This window comes from Camelina sativa, chromosome 6, assembly GCF_030686135.1.
Source record: "Camelina sativa cultivar CO46 ecotype springtype chromosome 6, ASM3068613v1".
Classification (NCBI taxonomy): domain Eukaryota; kingdom Viridiplantae; phylum Streptophyta; class Magnoliopsida; order Brassicales; family Brassicaceae; genus Camelina; species Camelina sativa.
Genome location: NC_141885.1, coordinates 1,113,655 through 1,136,916, shown reverse-complemented (window position 1 = coordinate 1,136,916; position 23,262 = coordinate 1,113,655). Strand labels below are relative to the sequence as shown.

Here is a 23,262-nt window from a genome sequence, read left to right as displayed (position 1 = left end):
CACCTCCGGTCACTCCAGTCTTGGCTTGGCCATTACTCGACTCACGAATATTTTCTCGGACTTCTTCTGGTCGTTCTTCTTTGTTTTATATCTTCTTTCTTTTTGAGTCTTTCCCGGGTCATTTCCTTGAATTTTTATTTTAGGATTTTTACCCTTGGTGAGGGTCATTACACGCATGCTTCGCTCTAGCTCCAATGATCGAAGATTCTCATGAATACAAGACTCCTGCTTGACAAGGAGTGGAAAAAGCTTTAAACATATTATTTGCTCAAATGGTTAGAAAAAATGAAACAATGTATTGAGAGAGAATGCTTACTTCCCATGCATGTTCAATAGTTGAGAGATGCTTCATGAAATCATCAAGGCTCTTGGAATCAAAAAGGCACGTTTCGCAATCAAACATTCCAGTAGATTCACGTTCACCCCTTTGACTAGTGCACCTCTGAAGAACGTGTCTTCTTGTCTCTGAAACTATGGAACAAACTATATATATATAGCTCAGAAACAACGTAATGAGATTTCAACAGTACGTAGTAGATGACGAGAGGAGGACAAATAAACACCTGCCAGTAAGCTTTCCCAGAGCCACTCTGCAGAGGTGACCAAGGCTAACATTTTGTCAGGCCTAAATGAATAAGCCAGGAACATGTTGTATTTACTCATTTGTTGAAGCTGGGCAACAAAAGTTGAGAAGTAATCCTCTATATGATCGGATATGAGCATCATTGTAGCTGGAGGAGGATTAAGGTATCGCCATTCAACCAAATCGGGAAACATTCTTCTGTATCTGACTTCTGTTTCAATAAAAAGGAAAGCATTTCACTATATACATGCATTTCGTAATGGCATGTGCAACAGCGACTCCAGTGGAAGAGAGCCCTCGCAGGAGATGATCAGGGGTTTGTGTTTGGTCGCCATAGGCAGTGATGGAGACAGGACCATAGTAGCCTAGTTTCTTGAACGCCCCTTCTATACTCGGACGCACCCGATGAGCTTCGTAATCGGACAGTCCACCATGTCCCACCACACCGCTATTTCAGCTGTCGCGTATTTAGACTTCGCCGCATAGTTCCACATCCTCTCAAGTCTAAAACCTAAGCAAATCACAAACGCCTTCCCTCGCGATCCGTTTTTGATTTGATGTATATTTATATATATAAATATATAAAAGATTGATAACAATAAAAATCTAAAATCCAACGGAGAAGGCTTAACTTAAACCCTTTTTGAGAGGGTCTCTAAAATTGATTTTAATTTTGGTCTCTATAATTGATTAAAATTGTTAGGCTCTCTCTCTTATCTCTCTAAAAATCTTTTTGAGAGAGAGACCACTTCCCATCCGACATCCTCTGGCTAAGATAGCGGTGGTTGGTCGGCTTGCTTCTGGCGACGTATGGTTCCTTATCAACATCGGCTAGCTTTGATTCTAACATAGATGGCCACCGTGGCATCTGTGATCGGCTTTGTATCCGGCATAGGTGGCTTCCATACCATCTGTGGTCGGCTTTGTCTCCGGCATAGGTGGCTTCCATAGCACATATGGTTGGCTTTGTCTCCGGCGATATCGGCTTTAATAGCGAGATCGGTCGGCTTTTCTTCTGATAAAGACTGGCTTATAAAGCAGTGTTTGGTTGGTTGGCTTGTATAGCAGCAAACTGGCTAGATTTTGGTTTCTCCGGTGCCGTCCGGCTTTACTTGTTTCCTTCACGTCTAATTTCATGTTTCATTTTTTCTAATTCAATAATCTCATATGATCTGAGTCGTTGATAGGTTATAGGCGATTATCACTTCTCTTCTCCGGCTCGTTTCTTTGAGCAACCGGTTTTATGAAAACTATTTAGTGATTTGCGTTTAGGTTTGAAGAAAAAAGCAATTTTCGTAGCTTATTTGGATTGCTTTTAGCTGTTACTTCTTGATTTTTGTGCTTCGATTCGTTTGGTTAAAGTCAACATATATGGATTAATCGGATTTTCAAATATGGTAACAAGTACGGATTTGCAACCAAATATGGTAACTAAATTATACGATTTTGTAACTAAACTTATGTCACTTTTAGTTACAAATTTTTTGTAACGATTTAGTTTACAATTTATCACCTTTTTTAGTTATTTTTGCGTTTAGTCGTAGATTGTGACATAATTATTACCACTTTCGTGACTATAATACAAACATGTGATTTTCTAATTAAATAAGAAAATAGATTGTGATTTTGGTCTACTTTTGCATATGTCGTTAGTCTTTTGGTTTTTATTAATAACATGGGACGACCAGAAAAAAGAAAAGGACCAAAAAATCTTCTTTCTTTGTAATATTAGTCTTAAATAGACTAATGAACCGAATGCAATCAAACCGGTTTGTTAAGGATAACCAGAATCGTTCGTTTAGGTTAACCTAAAAAGCTCTGTCTGAAACACGAGAATTGCTTTTTTTTTAATTCCTTTCTGTTATTGGTTTTAGTTACACTTTGAAAAAAAATGAATTTTGTAATCCCACTTTAGCATTATTGTTTTTTGCACTTTGCAAAGCATGAGTAAAATTATGTGTATTCCACCAATCAACTTTACGTATTTACGAATTGATATAAGAAACAAATTTTACACTCGTTTAAGTCCCAAAACTTTTGATTATCTATCTAATAAATCAACCCGAAGTTAAAAACATGTTGAAAACAAAATAAATAAACAGATACTGTACTTTTTGTTTTCTCTCAAAAGTAATTCTAAATGGCATTTTTTGTAAATACAAAAATTAAATCAGGGTCAAAAGTCATTTGCAAACATTATGTGTTGATGGCTAAATCTTTTCTGCAGCTTCTGTCTTGGCTATGTCATGCAGCATGCTAATTCATCCGAAAGATATGTGCTCTCAAAAGTATCTTCTGTGGCTCGAATTTTGTTTACAGCGAGATGATTGACGCCTGTTGTCCTTGACCAACTGTTGACAATCGTTGAGGTCTTCGACATATAACATTTTCTTGTAGTTAAAGCCATTTGGTGTTTCTTTATTTATAAAATAGTTGTTATTTCTGTATCTTCTGAAAATATTCTTTTCAAATGTAATTATATTGAAAAACTTTAAAACGCACACATCATAAGGTTCTTTAATCTAGTAAAGATATAAAGATAACATTAGGAAAATAGATAAATAACCATTGTTTTAACAAACAAAACGAAAAATAAAAAGTCCAAACAAGTATCTTGAAACAAAGGCAGAAACGAAAAATAAATTAAAAGCTTCGAGGACAAGGAAAACACAACCGATTTTATTATCTCCCTCTCGATGCTGCCGGCTGATCATTTTGCCGTTGGGAAGAAGACACTCGTTCCAGCCAGATGCGGGTATGAAACAACCAATTTATTGAGATTTTTTAGCTCCACGATTAGTAAGATGTAAATGATGATTATGGAAAGGACGAAAACCCGTCCGGAATGCTTTCCGGAAACGTTTGCTCTTTGGAAAATATTCTTCTACCTACAAGATGTATATAAGAAACAAGAGTATTTGGAAACGCGAAAACATAAAACTGTGGAAACAAGGACTGAAAGGACTATAGAAAGTGAAACCATTTAGAAAGGATTCTAAGCATAAAAAAGAAAAAAGAAAATGTATAAATTATTATTAAGAAAAACTTGCCTCCCGTAGGCCGCGCATGATTCGCTCGTCCTCCAGTGATCGAAGATTCTCATGAATACAAGACTCCTGCTTGACAAAGGAGTAGAAAAAGTTTTAACATATTATTTGCTCAAAAAAAATGAAACAATGTATTGAGAGAGAATGCTTACTTCCCATGCATGTTCATTAGTTGAGAGATGCTTCGTGAAATCATCAAGGCTCTTGAAATCACACTCGCACGTTTCGCAATCAAACATTCCGGTAGATTCACGTTCACCCCTTTGACTACTGCACCTCTGAAGAACGTGTCTTCTTGTCTCTGAAACTGTGGAACAAACTATACAGCTCAGAAACAGCGTAATTAGATTTCAACAGTACTACGTAGTTGATGATGAGAGGAGGACAAATAAACACCTCCCAGTAAGCTTTCCCAGAGCCACTCTGCAGAGGTGACCACGGCTAACATTTTGTCAGGCCTAAATGAATAAGCCAGGAACATGTTGTATTTACTCTCTTGTTGATGCTGGGCAACAAAAGTTGAGAAGAAATTCTCCATCTGATCGGATATGAGCATCATTGTAGCTGGAGGAGGATTAAGCTCTTGCCATTCACTGAAATCGGACATCATTCTTCTGTATCTGACTTCTGTTTCAATAAAAAGGAAAGCATTTCACTATATATATATTTACATGCAGTTGAAATTCCAGAGATCAATAACAAATTGGACTAACCGGTAATGGCATGTGCAACAGCGACTCCAGTGGAAGAGAGCCCTCGCAGGAGATGATCAGGGGTTTGTGATTGGTCGCCATAGGCGGTGATGGAGACAGGACCAGAGTAGCCTAGTTCCTTGAACGCCCCTTCTATACTAGGACGGACCCGATGAGCTTCATAACCCTCGAAAATCGGACAGTCCACCATGTCCCACAACACCAGTATTTTAGCTGTCGCGTATTCAGGCTTGGCTGGGTAGTTCCTTCCCCACTTAGTCGTTACAGGGGAAATTTCTCGAGGAGTAGGGCATATAACTGCCTGCGATAAAACAAAACAAAGGTTAGTTGCTCAAATTTAAACAAATGAAACAATTAATCAACGTAGAGACAGGATTAGGCTTACTTCTATTGCATGATATCTACTCGAGAGATGCTTCCTGAGTTTCCTCAGGCTTTGGAAATCGATATCGCACGATTTACAATAAAACATGGCAGGGTCAATTTCTTCTTCTTCTTCATATTTTTTAACCACTCTGGTCTTCTTCGTCTTCGACTCTAGTAACTTGTTCCAGCGCCACTCTGCAGAAGTTTCAAGGGCTGGTATGGCTTTAGAACTAACCGAGTAAGCCAGAAAGAGGTTGTATAGCGTCTCTTGTTGTAGCCGGACCAGATCCAATGAGAAGACATGGTCCACCTGATTGGATATGAACATCATTGTCGCCGGAGGAGGATTATAACCTCGCCATTCCACCATATCCGAATACATGAGAGCGCACGTGCTTTCTGTTTCAGTCAAATTTTTAAAAAGGAAACCATTTCACTTTTTTGAAATTTAAACCCACAGAATCGATAAGAAATTGGACTTACCGGTACTGGCATGTGCAACAGAGACTCCAGTGGAAGAGAGCCCTCGCAGGAGATAATCAGGGGTTTGTGTTTGGTCGCCATAGGCAGTGATGGAGACAGGACCATAGTAGCCTAGTTTCTTGAACGCCCCTTCTATACTCGGACGCACCCGATGAGCTTCATAACCCTCGGGAATCGGACAGTCCACCATGTCCCACCACACCGCTATTTTAGCTGTCGCGTATTCAGGCTTGGCTGGGTAGTTCCACATCCTCTCAAGTCTAAAACCTTAAGCAAATCACAAACGCCTTTCCTCGTGATCCGTTTTTAGGTTTGATGTATATTTATATATACACCAAACTAATGGGCCTAAATGAAAGCCTCTATAGGTGTGGGCTAACGAAATCGGATTTTTTTTTTTTTTTTTAACACCTCATTCATTGATTGATTTAGAGATACATCAACACTCAATAAATCAAAATACACATCCACAAATACATAACCAATAAATATAAAGAAGAACGATAGAGAAGTGAATTTTTACGATGCTTTGGAAACCGAATCAATCCAAAGTTATGAGATCGTCGTTCTTGACTATCAGAAGAAACTTCACAGTCGTCTAATATTAATGATGATTGTAGAAACTGAGTTTCACATAATAAATTTGTTTAAAGGGGGAAACAAATTCAATAACACTTTCTCTCTAAGAAATCGGATCAAAACTAATAAGCGAAAGGGGATTGAAATCTCTTAGAAAACAAGTTAGAGTTTTGCTCAAAAACAATGGAGAATTAGGTTTTTTGTATTAATTGTTGGATGCTTTACAAGGAGGGGATGCCCTTCTATTTATGCTTGATCTTAGATTACAAAATATATCTACTTTCCTAATCAGATCGACCGTGATTAGGAAAGTTTCTTGTTTCTTGCTAGGTCGGTCGCCGGGCGAAATGGGAGGTCGGCTTTCTGTTTCTGACATGGGCTTCCTAACGCTTATTGGCCCTTAATTCGAAGACAAAATCCACCTTAAGGCCAAACTCCGGTTTAGATAACCAGTTTTCTTAATCGGGTTTAGATCGGTATGTTGGGGGTGCCAATTCCCGCACCAACAATTAGTCCCCCCCTCAGTTCGGTTCATTCAGAAGTTAATTCGAATGTTCGAACTATAGGAATAGAATATTCGATCTAATCCGTTAGGAAAACAGAATCTAATAACCCGGATCGTCGCGCCGCTTTGTCATCCATCAATAAGGTGACATGTGTTGGACGCGTCGCTTCTGTCATCTCGGAAGCTGAAACGTCGCGTAGGTTAGTAGGTCATTATGACTCCGCGTAGGGTTGCCGCCCACTCGCTTCTATAAATACCCAACTCCATTCTTCATTTTCACTTTTCGCCAAACCATCGAAGGTATTTGCTCTGTTCTCTCTCCTCTTTCTTTATTTTATTATTATTTTTTGTGAATTCCCTTCCGCACTCTTAGGCGATCTACAATGACCAACACCTCGGCCATGGCCTCCTCGTCCAGTACGAAAAGCGATCCATTAATCCGCAAAAATTCCAAACAAAACCTCCCTGAGTCCACAAGATCGGCCCAAGGCGAGTTGCTCAGCAGGTCAGAAGAAAATGCTGAATATTCATCAGGGCTCAGATTGGACGAAGCCCCTATTTTAAGGATTCCAACCTTGATTGACGAAGAGAACAGTAGGAATCATGGTAACACTGCGCCAGTTTCCGATATACCCTCGGACGATCTGAGCGAAGAGGAATCGCAACTCGTGCTAGGCAGGGTCATGATTGAAGACATCCTTCCTCGTCTCGATCATCGAGGTTGGATTGGGGGCGAGAAGACGCAAAGCAGTGTTGATACCGTTCGTACAATGCTGAATTCATGCGGTCTAAAAGATTACGGCGTCTACATCATCATCCCCGGAGAACATCAGCGTCCATGGAGCCCGCCCAAAGGGTTCATTTGTTTATATGAAGGTTTCTTCTCTAAATGCCGGTTATGGTTTCCTCTTCCGAGCTTGCTTACTCGGTATACTCACCGGCGTCAAATCCCAGTATGCCAACTTTCTCCCGACAGTATCTACAACTTCGTCGCCGCTCTCACTTTCGCAGCCGATGCCGGAATATATCTCGGAGTTGAATGTTTTGAACAGTTGACGAATTTCAAGAATTCTCAAGGGAACCCTTCGTGGATGGTTAACACAAAGCCAGCTCATAACTTTCTTCCTGGGGAAAAAGTTAGTAATTTCAAGAAATCGGCAACTCGCTACTTCTTCGTCCGAGTTGATGATCGTTCTTTCGAGAATCTGAGATGCGGTCGTCGAAGAGTGTGGAACAATTTGTCCGGTACCGTCTAGTTCTTAGTTTTATCAGACCGGACACTCATTTTCTGACCTGATTTTAATTTTTCTTGTTTTTGCAGCTCGTCCCACTTCTTCTCAGAAATTAGCTCCTGAGTTCTAACTAGTGAGGGACGCACTTTTCGCAGGAGTTGATCGTAGGTGGGAACGCATTTCCCGACGCCGCGTCAAAGAAGCTATGGGCAAGACCAAAACCAAGTTTTCTAGTTTTGCGAAGGAGCTGGGTCAATCGTCCAAGGCTCCGGCGACCACAATTGTTAAGGCTGATATGCTTCAATCCATAAATCCGTCCAGCGAGCCTGTCATTGATATCGAGCTCGAGCAAACAGGAACTGAGTTTGCCGATATTGAAAACTTCGACGATAGTCAGCTTGCCCATGACCCAGGACATGAGAATCCAGCTCTCAATGACTCACTACAGCCCCTACAAGATGAATCTGTTATTCCCGAGGAACCTGCTCTTGAACTAAGCAGTGGTGCAAAGAAAAAGAAATCCAAGAAGGATAACAAGGACAAAGGCAAAGGCAAAGACTCCGACCAGGAAGAAAACCGTAAATGCTCCACATTTGATGCCATATTCGAATCCTATGACCGCTTTCGAGTCAGACGAGCGAACAATCGATCCGAGCAATTCATCTTTGACTATTTCGGGGAAGGTCCCCTTGTCTGCAACCAGGCAGCTGCCAGAGAACTCTGCAGGAACCTGAAAATATCTTCAGTTATCCTGCCACCTGCTGAAGAATTGGAATATCCGGAGCAATTCCTCAAGGTCGCCCAATCCACCCTTCATTTTTGCCTGCTTCCCTCCAGCTTACTTTGTCAAACATGCAGATCGCTGCTTATGCCAGTTCGCTCGCCCATGTTACGATAGGCGAGTTAAATCAATGGTATCCTCGGAGTCCGATTTTGACAATATGAAGGAATTCCTAGGAAAACTCCGAGAGGCGTACAAATCGAAGGAAGACAGGATCAGGGAACTGGAGAGGTCCGAGCTGAATAGAGAGTTGAGGAATTGAAAATGAAGTTCGAATCGGAGACTACTCGACTTCGCCAAGATCGACTAGCAAAGGTCGAAGGAACCGCGAAGAAGGCTCAACGTCGTCTAGACAAGGTAAAAGCTTATCTAGTCGAATAAGAGAAAGTAGCTCGTCCAAAAGAAGACATCCTCAATCAGGCACACAAGGTCGAAGAGACTGTGGGATACCTCTTAGAGAATGGTGCGTCTATTCCTGACAACTTGATTGCTGAGATCAAGGAGAGACGAGAGAAAGCATTTGGCGAGGTCGAAACGCTAGACATCATAGAGCTGGAAGAGGGCGATCTCACCATGTTTCCAGATCAACTTGGCTTCAGACTTCTTCATCCCGGGACCATAGCTCCGGACTCTGTTCGACACCAGCACGGCTCTAATGTCGAGATCTTCTAAGCCGATCTGTCCGACCCCTCAGGAATTTAATCGCTGTTTCCTCTTTGCGATTTTAATGAACTTTTTGAATTCGCCTCCTTTGTTTAAAACCTTGTGATGATATTGCCCGTTTTGTGGCCGGTTTCTCAGTACTTTTATCTTTTTGGAAAATGCTTGCGTAGAATATTTCCCTTATGCCCCAAGGTGAAAATGGTAGTTTTCCAATTTCAGAATTGGAAAGTATTCCTCTAGGATCAGTATAAATATATTAGCCTTGTTCCTTGGTTAATCATAATTTCCATCGGACAAAGCATCTCCAAAATGACAAGCTCTGTAGGCAGTGTTGATCCCGAGGTTGAAGTTGGAAACGACGTGCCGACGTTCTCGAAATCAGAAGCCATTGAAAGAGGGATGACTTTCTATCCGAATATCTGAGTTCCGTGGATGCTGATGTTTTGTGTTAAGCCAGAAGCGGGTCGGACCTAGAAACTTTCTTCTCCCGCATTGAAGAACGCCACACCGAATATCGCAATTGGCTCGCCGTGGCAGAACAGTCACAGAACGAATTGTTATTTAAACTTAAGTTGCTTGAATCCCATCCAAGATTTTGGATTGATAATGGATTAGGCAGGGTGGCAGATATTGTAACAAGTGCTACTGCTTGGCGAACTCCACGCCGAGTGAGCCGAGTTTCTCCCTGAGTGGTGAATTCGTTCCTTCCAAAGTGAAACCGTTCTACATGAACAAACATGCCAACAATGTAGAGGCTGCTGTAGCTAACGCCTTTATTTGCCAGGTAAAACTTTAGAACTTTACTTTCACAATTTCGATTAAATGCTAACAGAAGGTTCTGATGTTTAGATGGAATCCGTGCACCGAGAGCAATGCCACAAACTTTACTACCATCGTATGAAGAAGAATGAGATTGACGATTGTTTAGTTGTATTAGAAGTCAAGGTCGCCACTCTGAAGATGAAGAGAAAAAGAATTATAAGCCGTCTTGATGAGGCCGAATAGAAGATCAGGGCTCTAGAATCCCGTCCTGTTGAGTGGGAGAAGAGAGTACTTCAGCTATTATGGCCTAGGCTCGCCCTGAGCTCCGGATAACTGATGTATTTCTAACTGGCGATTTGCCCCTGTTTTTTTTTACATTATTTTTAATAAAGTTGTCGCGTTTGGACAAATTGCGTTTATAATAGATAAAGTTTTCAATCTATTCGGAATTTTACAGGAGGCGGAACGTCTCCCGGCTTACGCCGAGTAATCCTTATTAGGGTAATTTAACCTGAGCGTCCATGCGCTTTGGCTGAGGGCGAAGTACAGGACTTTAGCTTACCTACTTTGCTCCAGTTCGGAAGTCGGACGGCAAAATTTAAAACTCTGGGTTTGGCTTACATATCCATCTGAACTGGAACTTGCGAAACAATTCAAAAAGTATTCTCTGGGTTTGGCTTATCTCTCGTCGAAGAGTTATCGAAACAATTCAAAAAAAAATTCTCTGGGTTCGGCTTATCTCACATTGGAGAGTTATTGTGAGTCGATCATCTGGCCAGGAGCATTAAATGCATACGCGGTTTCACAATGCAATCTGATTGGTGGGGAAATCTCGAGACGTAGCGCGTATCCCCCTTACGATCTGATTGGTGCAAGATTTGGGGGACGCAACATTTATCTCCCCCCTTCTCACTATGAATAGTGAATCGGAGCATCTGCACATTACGGAGATCCCCATCTATAGGAGTCGCATAGAAAGGCTGAGACGGTACATCCTCCATCTGGAATGTACGGACCACCACTTCGGGGAAAGCAACACCGTAGAAGGTCCATGCGCGTTCCTCGAAGAGATGGCAGCCAGAGGTGCAGAAGTGCCGACAGTCCGGCTAGAGGAACTAAGGCGGGAACGTCAAAGCTGGTTATCCTACCTCGAAGGTCTGACCGTCGATGAGCCACTGGAGTTTGACCTCTCGAGCTCTGCGCATGTGACCCGCCAAGGAGGTTGTGATCACAAGAGGGAGATCCCACTTCGGATAAGCTCCCTGAGATTAGAAGGCTAGTGATTTCGTCTTGTCGAGACCGATCTGTCCTCAAGTCACCAAAACCGAGCTTTTAAAAATTTTCAGCATTGTTGTACTTTTATTTGGCGAGATGCCGAACTGACTTTGTACTCAATTTCTGACGGCGCCAATTGTAGAAACTGAGTTTCACACAATGAATTTGTTTAAAGGGGGAAACAAATTCAATAACACTTTCTCTCTAAGAAATCGGATCAAAACTAATAAGCGAAAGGGGATTGAAATCTTTTAGAAAACAAGTTAGGGTTTTGCTCAAGAACAATGGAGAATTAGGATTTTTTGTATTAATTGCTGGATGCTTTACAAGGAGGGGATGCCCCTCTATTTATACTTGATCTTAGATTACAATATATATCCACTTTCCTAATCAGATCGACCGTGATTAGGAAAGTTTCTTGTTTTTTGTTAGGTCGGTCGCCGGGCGAACTGGGAAGTCGGCTTCCTGTTTCTGAGCTGGGCTTCCTAACGCTTATTGGGCCTTAATTCGAAGACAAAATCCACTTTAAGGCTAAATTCTCGGTTTAGATAATCGGTTTACTTAATCGGGTTTAGATCGGTATGTTGGGGGTGCCAATTCCCGCACCAAGAATGATACTTAATATCTTCTCATAGATATTGGGCATCATGAAAAATGGGGAAATCTTTCACGGAGATAACATGGTTGTCGTATGTTGAATCAAGTAACCAAAGCTCCTAATCTTTAATCTTTATTGGTAACAGAATTTTTGGTTACTCCAAGTGCCAGGAACTAAACTGACCAACTAACTTTAGGGCCAATTTCTGGATAACACCTGTAACGTCAAACAATTTACTGTAATGAATTATCTCTCTCTTTCTCTCTCTCTTCGCTGGCCGTGACTTCATTACATATAGCGCGTTTTTGTTCCTACATTTTGCTTTTCGATTTAAGAATGTGCTGATTTAGGTATGTGCGTTTCATTTTGTGTTTGTGTTGTTGTTTGACATCTCTGGTGGATTTTGGGACTCATTAGTTGTGTAGAGTTGGTTTACAGATCGGGATTAAAAAAAAAAAGGGAGGAAGGTGGATATGCGGCGTTTGAGGTTAACAATGGACGACCAACGGCGACTGAGTTTGGTCAATGAAGCCGAGTTTTGACGCGGATAATGAGTTCATTACTTTACTCCATGGCTCAGATCCGGTTAAAATTGAGCTTAATAGGCTTGAGAACGATGTCAGAGGTACTCTATCACACTCGATCTGTGCTTTTTTTTTCCTCCTTCAATTGGTTGGTTTCAAGTTTCCGTTGACATGTCTTGATTTTTGTAATTTGATAAAATTTGGGGTTTTTAAAACTGGTCATTACGTGCATGAGTGTCACTTGCTGGCTTTGAAACTTTGACTTTTGTGGGGTGCAGATAAAGATCGGGAATTGTCTGAATCCCAAGCTGAGATCAAAGCATTGAGGTTGTCTGAACGGTAGAGAGAGAGAGAGAAGGCTGTTGAAGAGGTTAGTTTACTTCCTTCCTTCTTAAGATTGTCTTAATTAATTTGCAGTGTATTTACTAGTGTTGATAATATATATGGATTGAGAAGATGAAGCAAATCATACAATGTAGCATCGCCATTCATTGAATTGGAGTTCTATTCCCTAAACGACTTTGTTTTCCCACATTTACATGACATTGTGATTATATCTTGACATATTTGGGTTTTTTTTTTTTGTTTGGGTCATAGTAATGATTAGGAATTATTATCTTGACAAATCTGTGGAACACAATTTGAGTTTCTAGATTCCCGTCATTAAATCTGTTACATTCGGCTATTAGTTTCTGCAATTAATTTGTCATTCCCTTATACTTTTCAGTTTTCACCATGTCCTGTGTTAGACTTGATGCAACTGTATCTTTCACAAGAACATGTATTTGAAAATATAGCTTGACTAATGGTTAGGTTCGTGAAACAAAATTCGAATTCCTAGATTCTTTTAAACTGTTATCCTTCGTTTAGTAGTTTCTGCTTAAGTTGCATTGGAGTTCTTTCTTTATTGTGCAGTTCAGGTTGTTGAACTGAAGAAATCTTGGGATGTTTTTTGATAAGTTTTATCTGTGGCCGTAGTACTTTCCGTTATCGTTCAGTTTGCTGTTATCGTTCCTCTCCTTTGTGACCCTGGGTTAACTCTCGTTTGGCCTGTGAGCACTGAGCAGCCGCTCTATGAAGCATATACTTATTCTTGAATCCTTGTCTTTAAAAGATGTGTTATGGTTTTTGGCTCTAGCTAATGTTTTATCTAAATTCTAAAATGTCTTGTGAGAAAAAAGAATTGTGTTTGTGCATTATGTCACAGAAATCATCTTTGTATAAGCTGACACTCTTCTCTTTTAATTTAATTGCTTAAGCTTACCTAAGAGTTGGGAAAGATGTCGGAGAAGCTCAAACTAACTGAAAACCTTCTTGACAGTAAAGTATGTTTGCTATGTTTCCTCAGTTTCTTTTTATTTTTCAATTTCTTGTCTTTTTGGATTCTGTATTTGCTGATATTACATGTTGTCACAGAACCTTGAAATCAAGAAAATTAACGAAGAAAAAGGGGCTTCCATGGCAGCTCAATTTGCTGCAGAAGCCACTCTTTGAAGGGTTCATGCTGCTCAAAAGGATGATGATATTCCCTCCTATTGATGCCATTCTCGCCCCTTTAGAGGCTGAACTCAAGTTGGCGGGACATGAAATATGCTCTTCTATTCAACAAAATATATCGTCTATCTTGGGTTATTGAGTCTTGGAACCGTTTACAAAACTGCGTATCCGGTTTGCATTGTTTTTAACAGTAGATCGTTAAACTTCAAGACGACAACAGAGCATTGGACCGCCTAAGTAAATCGAAGGAAGCAGCTTTGCTTGATGCTGAAAGAACCGTTCAGTCTGCTCTTGCGAAGGCTTCAATGGTTGATGACCTCCAGAATAAAAACCAAGAGTTAATGAAACAGATAGAAATTTGTCAGGTATTACTTTTACCTCCTTTACGCAGCAGTACTCTAAATTCCTGGATCTCTCTCCTTCGTTATCGTGAGCATGCCTTGTTTATCAATTGTTTAAATTAGGAAGAGAACAGAATTTTGGACAGATTGCACAGACAAAAGGTGGCAAAAGTTGAAGAAGCTGTTCTTGCTGGTGGTGCAGCTGCAAATTCTGTGAGGGATTACCAGAGGAAATTCCAAGAAATGAATGTAATAATTAACTTACACGTATAGTTCTATTGCTACCCTTGTACTTAAAAATTCAGTTCATGTGCTAATCATAGCAATGGCCATTAATCCTGTGCTTAGGAAGAGAGGAGAGTCTTTGATCGGGAACTGGCTCGTGCCAAAGTAAGTGCAAGCAGGGTTGCAACTGTAGTGGCAAATGAGTGGAAAGATGGTAGCGACAAAGTGATGCCTGTTAAGCAATGGCTCGAAGAACGAAGATTTTTGCAGGTATTTTTTTATATTTTCTTTTTGGGCTTGTGTTTCTGCTTTGAGTCACCGAACCCCATAACTTGAGTAAGTGCATTCTTTGACCGTTCTCCTGTTTCTTTTTCGACAGGGAGAAATGCAACAACTACGTGACAAACTTGCCATAGCTGATCGAGCTGCAATATATTAAGCTCAGCTAAAGGTAAGAACCTTATATAGGACTTAGGATCCATATCTTTAGTTGTCTTTATGTCCAAGGCGTTAACTAGAATTGCTGCTTTTGTTGTTTTCAGGAGAAATTTCAACTGCGGCTTAGAGTTTAAGAGGGCCTCCAAGCAGTGGAAACACGGTCGACACCTGAGGGAAGAAGTATTAGCAACGGGCCGTCCCGAAGACAATCCATTGGCGGAGCTGATATTATTCCAAAACTGACATCGAATGGATTTTTCTCCAAGAGAACACCGAGTTCTCAGTTTAGATCGTTGGAATGCTAGTACAAGTACAATATTGAAGCATGCTAAAGGAACATCCAGATCATTTGACGGAGGCAGCAGATCTTTAGATGGGAGTAAAACTACTAACAAACGAACCCAGATCGAAGTTTCCAGTGAACCAGTCTTCTGAAGGAAAAAGTGGAGACGAGTCACCTCATTCAGCGAAACAAGGAGAATCGGACAAAGCAGCAGCGACAAATAATGATAGTGTCCCAGGAGTATTACATGATTTGCTTCAAAAGGAGGTGATACCTTTAAGGAAAGCTTCTCACGATAAAGAAATATCAAAGCATTAGAGATAAAGAAGAAGCTGTTGAGGTCAGTCATTAGTTTTACACCTTTCCCGGAAACATTTGGTTCTATTTTTTTAATATTCTCTGATTGAAATACTCGGTCTTGTGTTTGCTTTAGATGTTGGCGAAGAAGGTTGATTCACTAACAAAGGCGATGGAAGTGGAAGCAAAGATGAGGAGAGAAGTAGCTGCAATGGAGAAAGAGGTTTCAGCTATGCGTGTGGATAACAAACGATCAGATAGCCGGATTATCCAGCTATGCATAGCCGGATTATATAGCTCCAATATAATGATTATAAGTTAGTTTCCTCTTTTAACTTTATAGTAAGTTGAATATTTTGTTTGCATAATCCGTGTTTTAGCAGAGGTTCAGGACGAATGGGGATGACGAGGAGCACGCAGTGATCAAAGAAGTCGACTCCACGAGCAAAATATGAATCTCAATCAGTGGTTAATAGATTGAAGGAATGATAAAAGCATACAAATGTAGAAATCCAATATGGGAAGGTTTGGGAAATCCAAAATATGAATCTCAATCAGTGGTTAACATAGTAAGATTTCAAGGTAAAAAAAAAAAAAAACAAGGGAGAGAAACACTGATTTCAAATTTATGGCTAATTTTTACGCTGGTGATGTTTATTGGTTTTCTTATATATATAGATAAAGAGTTAGGCTTGTGTTTTAGTTACCCTTTTGAGCCTAGTATGTGTTATTTTTTATATATCTTATTCTGGCTTTTGCTTAGTGTGACTGTTGCAAATCCTGAAATTAGTTCAGAAACAGAGGTGAGGTATTGAAAGTTTCATCAACAACATCCATGGACCATTACAATATAAATTACTGTATGTATATGGATACTGTGATTCATGAGTTGAGTCTGGTCTCCTTGAAGGCTTGAAAAGAGAGTCCCTTTTGAATGTGATGAATCTGTATTGGATCAAAAGGACCTCTCACTCTATCAATCTTTGTAATAACTGCTCTCTCCGGCAATACACTCCTCGCCGGATCCACCGCCGTTTCTCCGCTCAGGCACGACGGCACTCCTTTAAAGATGATGACTTCCACTTCTTCGTCATTAACAATGGCCGTCACAATAAGCGCTTCTTCTCTTCACGACTGGCTATATATACCTCCAGCATCGCCATCTCCTCATTGTTCCCGTACTCTTCATCTTCACCTCCTACGACGTCATCTCTCACCCTTCTCCGAGCACAACACCGGAAGGCCTTCGAAGCTCTTCTCTCTGCCGCCAACGCCACCACCGGAGGCACGGTGAAAAGGGTATTCAAGTTTGTGAACGAGGGTATCTCAGTCAAATGAGCTTTCTGTCCGAAAACGAATAATCCGGCTATGCCACCGCATTGATTCGCCGGCGTGATAAGCATTGTGATATAGTAGTGCATGAGGAGCGTGACCCCAAATTTTTTTTTCAAAGGACTCATGTAGTATTTTACAAATAAGGGTAGTATTGATGAGTTTAATTACGTCAGAGTGCCACTCACTACAGCTATTACCACTTTGCAGTCGCTTTCGGATGCCTCTCTCTTCAAACCAGTGGCTTACTCAACACTGTACCATCTTCAATCATCTCTTCTCCACATTTTTTGTATATTTCTTCTTCACATTTTTTGTATATTTCTTCTTCACATTTTTTGTATATTTCTTCTTCTTACCACAAATCCGTTTCTCAGTTCTCTAGGGTTTTCAATTACTCACACGAAAGCTAGCTAAATCATTGATCTGCAAATGGCGATCAATGATCAGTTTCTTAATGGGTTAAGAATTCTCGTTGTGGATGACGATGCTTCCTGCTTGTTCATTCACGAGAAAATGCTTCTCCGTCTCATGTACCAAGGTCTATTCAAAGTTCCCACCTTTTCTTTGATTTTAAGCTCACATTTTTGTTTATCTAAGTTCTCATTTTTGCTTCTTGTTGCAGTTACCATTTGCTCACAAGCTGATGTTGCGTGAACCATTCTAAGAGAGAGGAAAGACTGTTCGATTTGGTTCTAAGTGATGTTCATATGCCTCGTATGAATGGTTACAAACATCTCCAACAAGTTGGTCTCGAAATGGATCTTCCTGTTATTAGTAAGACTCTGTTCTTCGTTGTCTGTTTCCAAATATTGAATCTTTTTGTGCTTTTGTATCAATTAATGTTTCCTACACTCTGTTTTCTAGTGATGTCTGTTGATGGAAGAACAACTACAGTCATGACTGGAATCAACCATGGAGCTTCTGATTATCTAATCAAACCAATTCGTCCTGAAGAGCTTAAGAACATATGGCAGCATGTTGTTCGAAGGAAATGTACAATGAACAAAAGAGCTTCGATGTTCCCTAGCTTTAGAGGATAACAACACGAACAGTGGCAGCGTCGAGACTTTTTTCTCGGCTAGTGAATGCTCAGAGGGGAGTTTGATGAAAACCTAGGAAGAAGAAGAAGAGAAGTGTTGATAGAGAAGATAACGAAGATGATGATCTTGATCCTGGAAACTCTAAAAAGTCACGCGGTTGTTTGGTCTATTGATTTGCATCAACAATTCGTCAATGCTGTAAACCAACTTGGAATTGACAGTATGATGATCCTCCTAACCACTATTTATATAAACTCCATATTGAGTTGTGCTTATAAGACTTTCTCTTATTGTTTCAGAAGCTGTACCAAAGCGGATTCTAGAGTGGGAGAATGTTCCTGGTTTGAACATTCTAGAGTGGGAGAATGTCCCTAAATATACTCTATGTTACAAATATGTTATTTATCACCACCTAGAAAATGTCTATATGAACATATTAAGCCAACTCTTTTACTTTCACTTCTGCAAAGTTTTTTAATTACTAAAAGTGTTGGCTCAAAAAATATTTTGAACAAAAAATATATTACATAATATTCTAAACAATGATGTATCATCACAATAATGTATGACCACCATGGAGAAAACATCGGCTTCGCCCTCATCTCTTATGGAGAGAACCTTGCATCCAACCTCCTCCACCATGGAGAGAACCTTTGTTCCGCCTTCTTCCCTTGGGGAGATAACCTTGTGTCCAACCTCCTCCACCTTCCTCCTTTGGGGAGATAACCTTGTGTCCAACATTCTCCACCATGGAGAGAACCTTGGCTCCGCCTTCCTCCCTTGGAAAGCTAACCTTATGTCCAACCTTCTTCACCATAGAGAGAACCTCGGCTCTGCCCTCGTCCTGTGTGGAGAGAAAATGTTCACGTCTTTTTGCTTTCTCAAAATGGTTTGCTCCGAGAATCAATGAAAGTAAAAATCTTTTTCTAACGTCACAAAATCTTTTGATAGTAACTAATGTTAAATTTCTCAATATATTCGTGGAATTGCCTTTGACACACCATGATGTAGCGTTTGTCTCTGTAACGCCTCAACCGCCACCTTTCTTAGTGAGCCCATGTTCATTCTCAGTCCATGGACCCACCTTCCTAAGTGGATCCTACATCTATTCTCTGTGGACCTACCTATATTCGATGACCAGTTTGTTACGTATGGGAGGCTTTAAAAACTTGTTTACCGACCCTACAAATCAACAAATGATTTTTTCCTATGTTTTGTCTTCACTCGCAAAGTTCCGACAATCACTTCCAGGAAGGTCAACCATCATGAAGTTTTCTCAGGATCCTTGACCGAAAAAGTAAGTGTATTTTGGTGACATATGTGGTCAAATCAATTCTTTTAAACATTTCCACAAACCAGGGTGTCAGAGTCTTTGAGCTCCTATGAATCTATCAACAACGATTTATGTTTTTCCAACCTATCTATCTATGTTTGTTGTAAGCTTATGTTTGATTAGCCTATTTTATCCATCCATTAGGTTGATGAGCTTCTACTTGTTATCTCCCTTTGGGATTGAATGAACAATGGTAACAATTATGTTTGCAAAAAAAAAAGTTTGAAAATTAGAAGAAAAATAATTTGGCATAATTAAAGAAACAATAGAAAGTTATAAGCATGGTAATATATGAATCCCTAATAATTCAAAGATAAAAATATAAATTAAATAAAATAATCTAAAAATATTACGATAAATTTTAAAATACAGTATTAGGAAAAGAAGACGCATACATTAAATTATTAATCTTTTTTGTAGGTCAACATATTAATCTTACTTATTCCCAACTGAAAAAGGAGAAAGTAGGAGAAAATTTTGGTTTAAGAAAATAAGAAAAATTTACTTTCCCATTAAAAAAAGTTCCCAATTAAACAAAGTTGAAAGCAGTGTTTTTGAATAAATTATTTAAATAGAAGATGATCTATGTTTATATAGAAGTGAGTATTTACAAAATTTAGAATTAATAATTAACTGTATATTTTCCTTAATCCCTTTTTCTATATTTTTTTTTGTAGAATTAATAACTTAAAATTAAAAATAAGTAAATAATATTATAATTTCGAATTTTATGAAATATATATATATATATATATATATTTAATCTCCTTATAATTATTTTAAAAAAACTTTGTATTTTTTATAAATTCTGTAGTTTTTGATAATTATCTTTTTACATTATTAATATTTTAAAAAACAAAATATTTTATTTTTGTTGTAATCAAATTCCTCTTATTAAATATCAACTTTTACAGATGTCAAAATCTAAGATTGATAACTTGACACATGTCAAAATCTTGTTAATGGCTAACTTTCAAAACCCAACTTTATATAATAAGATTTGGATAAACGCAATCACAAAACCATCCTTCACTTACCATTTCTCAAATACACGTCGATAAACACTTACATAGCAAAGGCTGCATCCTACGCCTTTTCTCCGAGATGTGAAGCCTTACAAGACTTCATGGAAATAAATTGGAAGTCAAGGTTCTTGATACCTGGAAGACGTATACAACAATGTTTGGTGAGAGACCTTTGACCTTTGACTCGCTGATGTCCAAGTGAGTACTGAATAAAACGCCCTTTTATTATTAAATACATACACATTTATTTTCATAAACCTAACCTAACCTTATTCATGTCTCCGTGAAGAAGGAACTGATGAAGCGGTTCAAAAAGAAGATCACCCCTGCAGAATGGAGAGTGGTCAGTTCAAACCAACACATCATCGATACAAAATGAGTTTCATGACTCAAACCATTGTCAACAGCATGAAACCAAACTACAAAAATGTCTATTGACGAAAAAAGGAAAAATAATCAAGATCCACTTATTCGGGCTTGGTTTGATCTTAATGTTCATTGTAAAGATGCTAGACGTCTAACTTTTGGAAGAGATTCCTCAGTTTTCACTTGGAATTCAACAGCGGAAAACCTTTACAAGGAGGCAAAGAACAATCAGGAATCGAAGGACAACATATCTTTCAAGTAACATTAATGGCGATGTATTTTTGAAACTCCTTTATAGATATCAAGGGACCAACAAGTGATGAAAATTTAAGGACTTAAAACGGTGTCTTCTACGATTCATACAAGGAAACATGTTTGGTTTGGCTAGAGGTTTACATGAAGAATGATACGAGGAAAAATCTTTAAATTGTTTTCACTTTATAATGTTTTTTGTTTAATTATCCGTCTTGATAAAAATCATCAATAATAAAGTTCTTTAAGCTTTAACCTGATTATGAAAGCATTCAATAAAAAGAAACCTATTTTCGAAAGCGATAATCAAATATTAGATCCTATGAGATAGGATTTTAGAAAACAAACCTTATTAGTCTGAGTTTGATATAACTTTCTGAAGAATGAGAAGCGAACGTCGCCAGTATTTGTATTATGTACTTGCGTGATGGTTAATATAGTCACCTACAATAATATAATAGTAGGCTTTTAGCATTTCTATACACATTAGTAATTTCATTCGCTTAATATACTTTTATCAACGTACTAAGTAGTAGTACTTATCTGTTTTTGCTTTATCTATTTACCAGTCATTGATTTTCCTGCATTTGAAACACTATACTAAGTCAGTGCAAACCACAGTAAGTCAGTGCAAACCACAAATTGCTTATTTGATTTCTAAATGGTCATTACAAAATGAAAATATTTACCTTTACTATGATTGTCGTATCCTTCGACTTGAACGACGTTGTTGTGTCCAATACATGAAATGTACAACACAATCAGAAATTAAATCAGTCACAAAATACGATCAAAACCGCGGACCTAATACACAACTCTATGTTTTAAAATCCTACTAATAAACTAACTTCAGCAAATCTATACAACTTTTGATTTTTAAAAGTCGATTGGTAAAAAATGTAAAAACGGTGAACACATGATTCAAAAGGACTTCAAATTAACTTACCCACATGATTGATTGCAAGACGGAAGTAACCAATTTCAAGAACACGTTCCTGAAATTGATTAATTAGAAGTAGATTGCCCCTCATAAAAAGACGAAAGCAGCACTATGAGCGTCAACAACTACTGGACATCTTCAACTTCAATTGTTTGATCTAACATAGCTATATAGAGATTCGGAGGAATTTGAACAAAACAGAGAACTAAATTTGGGAAAACTAGATTAAGTGATTAACAGAGAAGATTTTGGAAGATCCGAAGATGGATTCGACGGTGAGAAAGAAGCTGAAAAGTGTCGTTCGCATTCCTTTTTTTTTTTTTTTCTTCTTCTTAATCATTTGTATTGTATTTTAACAAATGAATTTCATTTTACAAAAAACAAACGTAACCCATTCCTGTAAAATGCAAATTTATTTTACAAATTAAACATATAAATAAATATTTGGACTATTAAAACGTAAACAAGAAAATAGTAAAACTAAGTTAAAAATAACACACACATATATATATATATATATATATATATATATATATATATATATATATATATATATATATAGAACGTTAGTTAATAATATTCTGCTAAAACAATCTTTACTGGGAAATTTGTAAAATATCAAACAATAAAAAAAATATAATATGTAATTGACCATTTCTATTAAAAGATGGTCAATAACAATACTACAACAATATCAATATATGACCCCAAAAAAAAAAAAACCTACTAATTCACTTTGATAAATAGTAAAACACTAAAACTTACACATAAATTCGATGAATAATACAATAACTCTTACTCTAACTAACTAACAATCGAATATACAGCAAACCCACAATATAAGAAAAATAGTCCCGCGATACCGCGGTTCAAACCTAATAGATATTAAATAATTGCAAACTAAAATTTACTTAGGGTATGAATGGTGACTGCGGTCAGGGCGGCTAAATCCGTTAGCGGTTTAGTCCGCCCCAAAAATAGGGCGGACAACAGACCACTGCAGACCAAGTCTATTTGTATGTAAAAGCGGTTCGCAGTTGGTCCGCAACGGTCTTGTTTCTGCTTTATTTAGATCGCACCACTGCGGACTGCATTTGATGAATGGTAAATAAAAACGGTCAAGTCCGCAGACAGATTTATCCGCCCTGACCGCTGCAACCATTCACACCCTTAGTAATAAACATAAAAGATCAATACTTAAAAATTATAAAATATTTGACCCGCGGTGTACTGCAGATTCAAACCTAATTAATTAAATTACTGATGTCAGATGATAGCTACTTGCAAACACAAATTCGATCTGGATTCGACTAACTAGGTTTCAATTATATATTTCACAATTGGGTTACCACTACTACCAATCAGTCCCCTATATATTTATTATCTATACTATTAAAAAAGGGAAGCATTATTTACAGGGCAAAATAAAACTTAAGAATATATGACATAAAATGACCCTAAATATATTTTAAAGCATACAATAGGAGAGAGATACTAAAGTAAATTTCATGGTAAAAACGTGGGGATCCTATTGTGAGCCGGATTGATTCTGTTCGGATCATGTATTAAGTGTTCGAAACTGTTTTTCATACTCCCGTATCCAAACAGAATCGAAACAAGTAAAATTCAAAAAAATAAGTTTTTCGTTTAATCATTTTAAGGAAACAATAATTCCGATATTTATGTAAACTATTTGATTTGGGCAATTAAATTCAAAATTTTATATATGTAAACATGTTTAATTTGATTATATATTTTGAGATATATACGGAAACAATA

General features: G+C 38.4%; 2 protein-coding genes, 1 long non-coding RNA gene and 2 pseudogenes across 10 annotated transcripts; 2 read left to right on the top strand and 3 right to left on the bottom strand.

The window, feature by feature from the left end:
• Window positions 1–3,106: 3,106 nt before the first annotated feature.
• Window positions 3,107–5,494, bottom strand: LOC104789994 (uncharacterized). Of its 2 annotated transcripts, none has more exons than XM_087455664.1 (7): window positions 5,193–5,494; window positions 4,729–5,108; window positions 4,344–4,644; window positions 4,027–4,257; window positions 3,783–3,937; window positions 3,630–3,699; window positions 3,107–3,467 (listed from the first exon to the last, which is right to left on the bottom strand). In XM_087455664.1, exons 1-7 carry the CDS (start codon window positions 5,440–5,442, stop codon window positions 3,355–3,357), a joined length of 1,500 nt encoding a protein of 499 aa, XP_087311790.1. In that variant the 5' UTR covers window positions 5,443–5,494; the 3' UTR covers window positions 3,107–3,354. The 2 variants fall into 2 exon arrangements, with proteins under 2 accessions (XP_087311790.1, XP_019101786.2); XM_019246241.2 differs by having other exon boundaries at window positions 3,107–3,471; window positions 3,634–3,699.
• Window positions 5,495–11,975: 6,481 nt separating this feature from the next.
• Window positions 11,976–15,560, top strand: LOC104789993 (microtubule-associated protein 70-3-like; annotated as a pseudogene). The gene is made up of 10 exons (XR_015560167.1): window positions 11,976–12,212; window positions 12,390–12,481; window positions 13,371–13,436; window positions 13,528–13,697; window positions 13,801–13,973; window positions 14,073–14,198; window positions 14,298–14,444; window positions 14,554–14,625; window positions 14,717–15,235; window positions 15,329–15,560. The product of XR_015560167.1 is annotated as a microtubule-associated protein 70-3-like (transcript).
• Window positions 15,561–15,978: 418 nt separating this feature from the next.
• On the bottom strand, window positions 15,979–16,789 carry LOC104789992 (uncharacterized). Its single transcript, XM_010515675.3, is given in 2 exon segments — window positions 15,979–16,335; window positions 16,338–16,789. Coding segments are annotated over 2 exon segments (576 nt in total). The 5' UTR covers window positions 16,653–16,789; the 3' UTR covers window positions 15,979–16,074.
• On the top strand, window positions 16,676–18,054 carry LOC104793832 (two-component response regulator ARR14-like; annotated as a pseudogene). The gene is made up of 5 exons (XR_015560227.1): window positions 16,676–16,816; window positions 16,902–17,065; window positions 17,150–17,301; window positions 17,392–17,787; window positions 17,867–18,054. The product of XR_015560227.1 is annotated as a two-component response regulator ARR14-like (transcript).
• On the bottom strand, window positions 17,992–21,593 carry LOC104789990 (uncharacterized). 5 transcript variants are annotated; one of them, XR_015560230.1, is made up of 7 exons: window positions 21,490–21,593; window positions 21,233–21,259; window positions 21,110–21,138; window positions 20,892–20,987; window positions 20,194–20,251; window positions 19,938–20,060; window positions 17,992–18,411 (listed from the first exon to the last, which is right to left on the bottom strand). It is a non-coding gene; the product is annotated as an uncharacterized LOC104789990 (long non-coding RNA). The 5 variants fall into 5 exon arrangements; XR_015560229.1 differs by having other exon boundaries at window positions 21,110–21,124; window positions 21,490–21,587; XR_002038503.2 differs by lacking the exon at window positions 21,490–21,593 and having other exon boundaries at window positions 21,233–21,370.
• Between the last annotated feature and the right edge of the window lie 1,669 nt (window positions 21,594–23,262).

Excerpts from the sequence above, each read along its gene's own strand:
- LOC104789994 (XM_087455664.1), bottom strand. The coding sequence starts at position 5,442 with ATGTGGAACTACCCAGCCAAGCCTGAATACGCGACAGCTAAAATAGCG. Across the intron at positions 5,109-5,192 it reads TGTTGCACATGCCAGTACCG|AAAGCACGTGCGCTCTCATG; the intron begins GTAAGTCCAATT and ends TGACTGAAACAG. Across the intron at positions 3,938-4,026 it reads CTGGGAAAGCTTACTGGGAG|TTTCAGAGACAAGAAGACAC; the intron begins GTGTTTATTTGT and ends TTTGTTCCACAG.